The 9223-nt window shown below is 34.0% G+C and overlaps 1 protein-coding gene across 1 annotated transcript; it reads left to right on the top strand.

Annotated features, from left to right (window-relative positions):
• The first annotated feature begins 649 nt into the window (after positions 1-649).
• LOC110938908 (probable protein ABIL5) lies at positions 650-4279 on the top strand. The gene is made up of 6 exons (XM_022180896.2): positions 650-739; positions 834-916; positions 1497-1644; positions 1732-1831; positions 3694-3866; positions 3966-4279. The coding sequence occupies exons 1-6, from the start codon at positions 650-652 to the stop codon at positions 4053-4055; spliced, it is 684 nt and encodes a 227-aa protein (XP_022036588.2). The 3' UTR covers positions 4056-4279.
• The last annotated feature ends 4944 nt before the right edge of the window (positions 4280-9223 follow it).

Genomic DNA, 9223 nt, shown 5'->3' with positions numbered 1-9223 from the left:
TAAGTGCAACTTGGCCATCAATAGCAACTGTGAGCAGTGGTTATCGGCCATCATGGTAACTTGACGCACTCTTTCGCGAAGATTCCCTGACTAGAAATAGGTCTTTGGTCCAATTCTAGTACGTTGTTCCCATAACAGATTTGCATAGTGGTTCTTGTTTCTATGTGAATTATCCGATTAATCTTTCGAAAGTACCATCAACATATTTCAATTTGAAAATCATGATTCATATAAATATCTAGGCCATTACGAATTCTGGAACCTACATATGATCTGATACCGGTCATCCTTTGATCGATTTGGTGTTTAGGATAATTTATATGGAGGTATATACATTCAAACTTCTTAGCACCCAATTTCTTATTCAAAAAAGTGAGGTAAAAAAGTTATTAATCAAATAAAGAGAGGAAGAACACAAAAATTCACGAGAATATTGTGAAAATTGCAAAAAGTTTGTATTTTTCTTTGAATATATTTCTGCCCATATTCCACGCCAATTCTGTTTTGCTGCTGACAACAGAATCTTAAAACTTTTTAATTCTTTTTACATAAAACACACACATACCCAGGTCTTTTTATGTGCTTGCATGTTTATCTATTAATATATACAATCAACGAAACCAACTTTGAGGACCAAAAGATGAAAGAGATGGAGAAGAACTCAATCCCATCTGAATATTATAAACACAAACCACAATCTGAATCAGAAAATGACACCAAATTCTGCAAATCTCTTCAAGTTAGTGAATCTTGGTTAAAACCTTGTTGTATGTTTTCATAGTATGATAGATTGATTGGTGTGTTAATGTGTTATGATTTTTTTTTTGTTGCAGGATCTAAATGATTTGTGTTCACAGCTTCACTTTGCTGCAGATTCATATCAATCCACTTTTTTGAATTCTAACCAGAAGCAACTGTGAGTTGCTACACTCCATTTTGACTTTCTTGAGTCAAACTAGTAAAAGTCAAATCTTAATATATATAGTATATGCTATTTGGTTCTCGACAGTGGCGAAGCTTGAGATTTTCGACCGGGGGCGGAAATCACCGGACCTAAAAATTTTTATATAACCGGGGGTCAAAAACGTATATACCCAACTACATACTCTCCACTATTGAGCGAAAAGTTCGGGGGTCGGCTGCCCCCTCCTGCTCCTTAAAAGCTTCGCCATGGTTCTCGATAGTGTCAATCACAGTTCTGATCTAGAAGGTTAATATTAGGTGCATAATAATAAGTCTTAAGAGACGAAAAACTAAAAACGACTAACCAAACTAGCATGGTAAAACGATTTGGTTTGGTGGTTTGAACCATTTTTTTCTTTCAAAATCGCTAGAATGTATTATTTTTTAAATGAAAAATTACCATACATGGTATTGCAAAAATAAAAAATAAAATCAAACCGGCTCAACGGCTAATTTGCTTCAGTTTAGGCGGTTCAGCTAGCTTTAACAGTTTATGAATACCCCAAATCTACAACGTATGATCAACCATGCAGGGTTCTAAATAACACGAAGGAGTACATACAAAACGCTCTCGTGACGGTTGTGGATCATCTTGGATCTGTTTCTGCTAATCTTGATCACCATCTATCAAAAACTGTTTCAATCCATCAAGCAGAAGTCAAAATCAATATCCTCAATCAAGTGAGTCATGTTATAAATTACATTCAAAACTTGTGTTGTAATACTTAAATTAATTCAACTAATTTACCTTTTTATTTTACAAAATAGAAATTGTTGACCTGCCAAGATTATTCTCACAAGATTGCTCTAGCCAAAGTTTCCGAAAGGGAAAACCATCCCAAACATAATTCTCGTTATATAAAACCACGTAAGATTTTTTTTTTTGCTTTTCAAGTAGGGTGTAAATGATCCGTGCCCAAGTTCATTTAATCTCGAGCATGACTCGTTTAATTTAAGAGATCTCGAGTTTGGCTCGTTTAGAGCTTTGTTATTAAAATTCGTGCTCGGCACATTTATTATTATTCTAAATTATTTTATTGCACATATATATATATATATATATAATATATATAGGAGAAGGATCCGTTAGGAACCGCTCTTTATTGCAAGAACCGTGAGAAACAATGTAAACACAACCAAAAATACCTAAAAAAATCTAAAAGAAACACAATTTTTTTAAATATTTTTATGGTAAAATTGCTAGTTGTTGTTATTAAAGAAAACAAAAAATAAAAAAAAAAAAATTTTGGCTACTAAAAGTAGCGATTTTAACATAAAAAATATTAAACTTTTTTTTGTGTTTTAGATTTTTAAAGATTTTTTGGCGATTTAATTTTTAGCATTTACCTTGGGTGGGGGTGGGGTTTAGGTTTCTTGGGGGGGGGGGGGTGTGTTCGATTTTTTTAGGTTTTTGGTGGTGTAGCGGTTTATTTTGTTGTATTCACATTGATTCTCGGGATTCTCGCAATAAAGGTGGTTCTTACATGAACCCTACGCTTTTTATATATATATATATAGGATAAGGATCATTACAGAACACTAATTATTATGAGAACAAAAAGAACAACTCTAAATCACTAAATTTTGGGATTTAAGGTTCATATTTCTTGAATTTTATGTTTCTTACATTTATATGTATATTATATATACATAAAAAAATCATATATTTTTCCATACCCATAGTCTACATACATGTAGGTAATTTAGCCTATACATAACCTACATGTGTGTAAATTATTTAAAAACTGAAGATTTTTCATATTTTGTTTAAATTCTAGTGTGAGAAACGATAAATCTTATATTTAAAACATTTTCATTTACTCTTTAGGTTTTTAGGATTGAAAAAATGAGTGATTCATTTTGTTCTGCGTGTTCTCGCAATATTTAGTTTTCTGCATAGAACCTTCCCCTATATATATATATATATATATATATATATATATATATATATATATATATATATATATATATATATATATATATATATATATATATATATATATATTACTTTTGTAACATAAAATAAAGGGAAATTGACCTGTAATAATCCATATTAGACGTCATTGGACACTGACAGTCCCACCTTTGGATATTCCCCCTGCCAGTCCGACCTTTCACCTATTTTTCCTCCACCGGTCCCCCATTAAAAATACTCCCGTTAAGTTTTTTTCGGAATTACAAACAGATGTTTTAGGGTTTTTGATCAGAACGACGATATGAGTCGATTGACGTAAAACTTACCGCGAAATGGTGCTCCAAACGATTTGATTTCTGTTAATTGGAAGTTTAAAGACCCGAATTGAAGCACCGTTCTCGTTATTTGGAGCACCGTTTCGAGGTAAGTTTTACGTCATTCGACTCGTGTCGTCGACTCATATCGTCGTTCTGATAAAAAGCCCTAAAACATCTATTTGGAATTCGGAAAAAAACTTAACTCCGTTAAGTTTTATTAACGGGGAATCAATGGAGGAAAAAAATAGGTTAAAGGTTGGAGTAGCAGGGGAAATATTCAAAAGTGTGACTACCAATGGCCAATGACATCTACTAGGGATTATTGCAGGGCAATTTACCAAATATAAATTATTTTTTTTTATTTTAACTAATATGCTTAATATATTATAAAAAATTGTGCTCATTTAGATTCGCAAGTTTAGTGAATCTAGACATGTGAAGCTCGTTTACAACCATGTTATCAAGTTTTCTAATGTCTAAATTGATCCGCTGTCTTAGATGCTTTGAAACTAAAAGAATATGAAGAATTTAAAGTTGATGAAGAAGTCCCACTGTTCTTGTACACGTGTAACCGTTACAAGCCATCATCACTACTTGAGGATTCAATGTCAGTTTTGCCTGTTCGAGATAACTTATCAGTTCAGCCAAGATCTGAATCTTTTCAGTTACTGGTGACTATATGTGTTTCCTTAATTTCATCTAGGATGTTTGTGTACTTTTGTTTGTTGATTTATCTTTGTATCATTAAAATATGCTTACTTTTTTTTCAGGACAATAGTAACAGCAGACGAGGTCTTTTGTTTATAAAGTCGCGACCAAATAACGACATGTTGTTGCTAGGAGGAAGCCGGAGAATATGATATCCATCGATAACAACTTAACCATACCGGTTAAGAATTTTAGGATAAACGGTAACCGAAGGATATAATTTTAATCTACCAAGTGAAGAAGTGAGTTTGGCTAAAATCGTGAAAGTTTAAGGACTAAGGTTTGAACTCGTGAGGTAAGGTTGTGTACATCTTACCCTCCTCAGACCCTACCTTAGCTTTGTTATTGGTGAGATTTACTGAGTATGATGATGATGATGATGATGATGATGATGATGATGATGATGATGATGATGATGATGATGATGATGATGATGATGATGATGATGATGATGAGTGATTGATTAGAGATTACGCATGATTAGTGATTTGTTTACTATGTCTTTCCTTATTCCTTATGAGTTGCGTTAGCTTAGTTTACATGTTATTTGTAGCATAAATGAGTTAGCTTAGTTACATGTTATTTTGTAGCATGAATAGGACTTTATAATTGTTTTTTATGTGTACTTTTTGAGCAATTATGTAACCCTTGTGCAAAATTTTGGGCTTTCAAAAACTTTTTCTTTTGAAAGCAATTCGTTAACCGATACTTAAACATAATCCGTTAATGCAACGTACATTCCGGAACAAGGACATAAGCCACACATAGCCTAAATACCCTTTACATAACTTAGAAATAAGTTTCAAAGGCTTAGGAATGACAAAAACACGCTTATTCAAGTGCAAAGACTATTTCCGACAAACTACGAAAGTCTGCTGATTCTCGTATTTCTGAATACGAACCCTATATACGAATCCAAATATATATGCACTCGATAGAATCTTGTATTTTATTGATGAGAATGCAAAAATATCGATCGTTGTGAAATTTGGATCATTTTCGTGTTCGTTTAAGCGTTTTACGCATTTTTGTGAGACGCCCAACCATACAACCGAACGAACCGACATCCACGACACTTTCGGATAAAAATCAAGTTACATGTTCCTTAACGCCTTACGTAACCTAAAATTTGGGTTAACGGGGGTTAAATGCATCAAAACTCAACAAAACAAGTACATGGGCATGTTATACCAAACATCGAAACTTCCGTGGACGCCGTGGCGTAACACGACGGCCTGGGGTGATCCTGGTCGCGGGGCGCGACCCCCCCTGTTTCGATAGAAAGTGTGGCTGCTGGTGCAGCTGGTTTGCAGCTTGATTGTTTTGATTATTTTAGTGATCTTGGGGACCAAGTTGTGTGTTTACTAAGCACTAAATCTGATATTTACACTTGTTCAAATCTTGTTAATCCTTGCAAAACGCTCAAGACACTTGTCATGATCTTATAACCCCGAAACAAGTATAAATAGCAAGCACCTCATTCACCATTCTTTTCACATTTCATTCTAATTCTTCTCCCACTTATTTGGAGCTTGCTGCCATCCTTTGGAGGCCACCTACCTGAGATCTTAAGTGTTCCCAAACACAAATAAATTCTCATCCTAGTTTATTTTAATTATTTTAGCTATTTTGAGCTAAAAGTTAAACAGTTTGACTTACTATTTGACTTTCGGTTTTGACCATAATTGGTCAAGTCAAAGTTCAATTGAACTTTGCAACGTGATCGTAATCACGAAGGTTATAATCCTTTGCGATTATACCTACTGATTACCATGTTTACTAGTCGAAGTGACGAGTCAAAGTTTCGGTAAAAAATGCACATTTTGTGCATTTTACGACGGAACTATTTTCGGGTATCAAAACACTAAGTTTTGATACCAAATCAATTTGTAACTTAGTCAGAAATTTTTGACATGTCTAACTCGTCACTTCTAGTTTAGTGCATATTTAGGGTCATAAGTCGAGCGGTCTTGACCACCGCTTAGACTTTCGAATCCGACATGTTTGGTCGATCTTAGGATCCGACCAAACACTTATTAGTGACCATAGATATATAGGGAATAACCCTCTGAGGTTATACCTTATGATCAGGTCGTTTGATTTGTGTTATGATAAGTCTATTATTATATGCCTAGAAATAACCAAAATGCCCTTTTTGCGCATAAATCCATTCTAAGCATATGTAAGTAGCTTTTTGATATATAAACTGATGTTGCAACTTTATTGAACTTGTTTTGGCATATAAGAGTTATCATATGACTAGTTTGACCATCCGAACGCGTATTTACGCAAATGACACGTTAAAGTACCGTAAACTACCTTAATGGGTCATAACGGGTCAAAAGCACTTAGGTTTCACTCCAATTCAAATGATAAGTTTAGTAAACCATTTCATATGAGTTCCAACACTCATTTGGTTTATAAAACCTCATTCTGTCCGTTTCATCGATTTATGCCCCGTTACACTAACCTAGTATCCAATACACAAGGAACCACTTCAACATTTGATCCTTTGAGCTTTGTTATATCATTTGAACAAGACCTATACACAACCCCAAGTGAGTACATAGTTCCCCTCTTTTACGTTTTTCAAATGTTTTGGGGTGATTCATAAGTGTAACCGATTTATTTTCAAATGTATGGTATATATGTGTTTACTAAGTGCTTTTTATGTATTATTCCGATTATGCAAACACGACAATTGAGAACACATCCTTATAGGATCTATCTATCTTCATAGTTAGATTCTTGTAGGATATTTGAAGTACAGTCTTAAATCTTTCTATCTTCATAGCGGGATTTCTAAGAAGTGCTTTACACGACAATGGTTATTGTTTATGTATAGAATTTGTTGGTGATTTAGATAACGAAACTAGAGTAATAGAATAAGGACATGGTGGATACGCCGCTGGTACTTCCTATATATAAGTGTGTTTATAGTATTACCCTTCGTGGCGTTATCCCGAATCACCATTAGGATTTAGGATGTTATGATTCGATGTGACCAAACCAAATCCTTATAGCATCTATCTATCTTCATAGATTGATTCTTGTAGGATGTTTAAAGTGCTAACTTGGAGTCCTTGTTTGGATTCATTATGTACTTTAATGCGTATGTTATGATTCACCATGACAAAATCGGATCCTCATAGTATCTATCTATCTTCATAGCTAGATTCTCGTGGGATTTCTAAAGTACTATATTGAAGTCCTTGATTGGATTCATTGTGTACTTTAATGCATGTTTACAAGTTGATGACCAAGTTGATGATTATGTGTTTATGTGGTTAGTAGTGTTTTAGATAACGAAACAAGTGTAATACCATAAGAACATGGTGGATACGCTGCTGGTACTTCCTATATATAAGTGTTCTTATTGCATTATTCTTGTAGCGTTATCCGAATCACTTTAGGATTTATATGTTTAGTTGATTCAATGTTTAAGTATCCAAAGAATCTTCCATATTTTCATATGTTAGATTCTAAGAAGGATACCCAAAGTATTTTTATAAATCATTGACTTGATTTCTAATAATACTCACACGAGTTATGACCGATTTCAATATTGTTATTATTAATCTTTGATTGATACACTCACAAGTTTTATGACCGATTTCAATGTGATTACAAAGACCAAAGTACAATTTTCAATGGCATAAAAATTACCTAGTAATAATCATATTTCCATATGCAAAACTCTTTTTGTCACAAGTTTTCACAATTAAGATAATGTATCGCAATACTAAACCTTTTTGCCATTCCTTGGCTTCAAAGATTTCATTTTCAATTGACGACCCTCGTAGTTGTCAAAGTATTGCAATACCAAACTTTTTGCCATTTTCTTGGCCGAAAAACCTATGTACTCGCCAACTTTTATGCTGACTCTCATTTTCACATATGTTTCAGGATTTGAATATTCAAGCATGCTACACATTGGAATGCATCTGGGCCTTATACTTCTTTAATCAAAATAAAATTACATATATTCTTTGTTTGTAAGACAATGTTAACATTAATGAAATAATTTACTACCAGTCGTTGTGATCAATTTGTAACGTGACTCCCCGATATTTCCGCTGCGTGTTACGCGATTGGGGTGTTACCAATTGGCATCAGAGCACTGGTAATAGGGAATTAGGTTATTAGAATGCCTTTAACCTAGTCTATAACCTTCTGAGGGCCCCAAACATGAGTAGACTTAGGATCTCTATCCTAATCCTCATCCTTATTCTAGCCACAACTACTCTCTGATTTACAAATCATCTAACCTTAGATGATTTATCCTAAACCCTTAAGCTTTATGCCTTAAGGAGGTGTTCCTCAAAATGTTTTTCTTAAACATTTTCATCGAAATGTTTCCCAAAATTCTTTTCTCAAACGTTTTCATTGAAACATTTCTCAAATTGTTTTACTCAAACATTTTTGTCAAAAGGTTTCTTAAAATGTTTTTCTCAAAAAAATTTTCATCGATATCTTGGGTTTTAATAATGTGAACACATGCAATCTGGAAGGATGGATGCCTGTACCCCGAGTTTTCGGTGTAAGGTTAGAGTTGTCACACCCCGATATTTACAGCTCAGCCCGATGGGGAGTATCATGACGTAACATTGATATCGTCATAGTCAACCATACACAGAATAGCACAACAGAAGTCTTGGAATATAAAATATTATTACAAACACCAATGTCTAAAAATATCAAAGTAATTAGTACAGAAAAGCATGTAATAATCCACAGGCGGATCATTAAAACAAAAGGAGTTTATCAGACTAAATGGCTTATGCGAAGGAGTTGCAAGTTCCTCGTCTAACAATCCCGAGTAGCTTCCAGCCTATTTACGTATTTATACTTGTCACTTAGACTTTTGAAAATACGTCAGTTTTCACTGGTAAATACAATCAACCGACACATTTGAAAATTTTATAAAAATTGCTTTAAGTGCACAAGGCATGAACATCTTTTATACTTGGGACAAACTACATCTCATGTTATCAGTTTTACATAACTTGTTCTACATACGGGGCCACGTACTATGTTGGTTCATGATTAACCGACACACCACTTATTCCCTTATTGGGAAACCCATATTGGGTATAAAATTATTTAATAAACCATATTGCATCTGTCAGGTGTATGCCTACACCCCGTGCTTAGGTCGTGGCCATTTACAATTAATGAGTCAAGGATATCCAGGACACAGTCGCATTAACCCCCAATGTTTCAGTCAAGCAATACGAATTAAAATAGGTTATTTGAATTTCCCGACTTATTGGTCTTCGAATCCCATACTTGACCATGCAGTAATTATATTACCGTATCC

Source organism: Helianthus annuus, chromosome 5 (assembly GCF_002127325.2).
Source record: "Helianthus annuus cultivar XRQ/B chromosome 5, HanXRQr2.0-SUNRISE, whole genome shotgun sequence".
Classification (NCBI taxonomy): domain Eukaryota; kingdom Viridiplantae; phylum Streptophyta; class Magnoliopsida; order Asterales; family Asteraceae; genus Helianthus; species Helianthus annuus.
The sequence above is the reverse complement of the archived record's forward strand: the minus strand, read 5'-3'. Positions and strand labels throughout refer to the sequence as shown.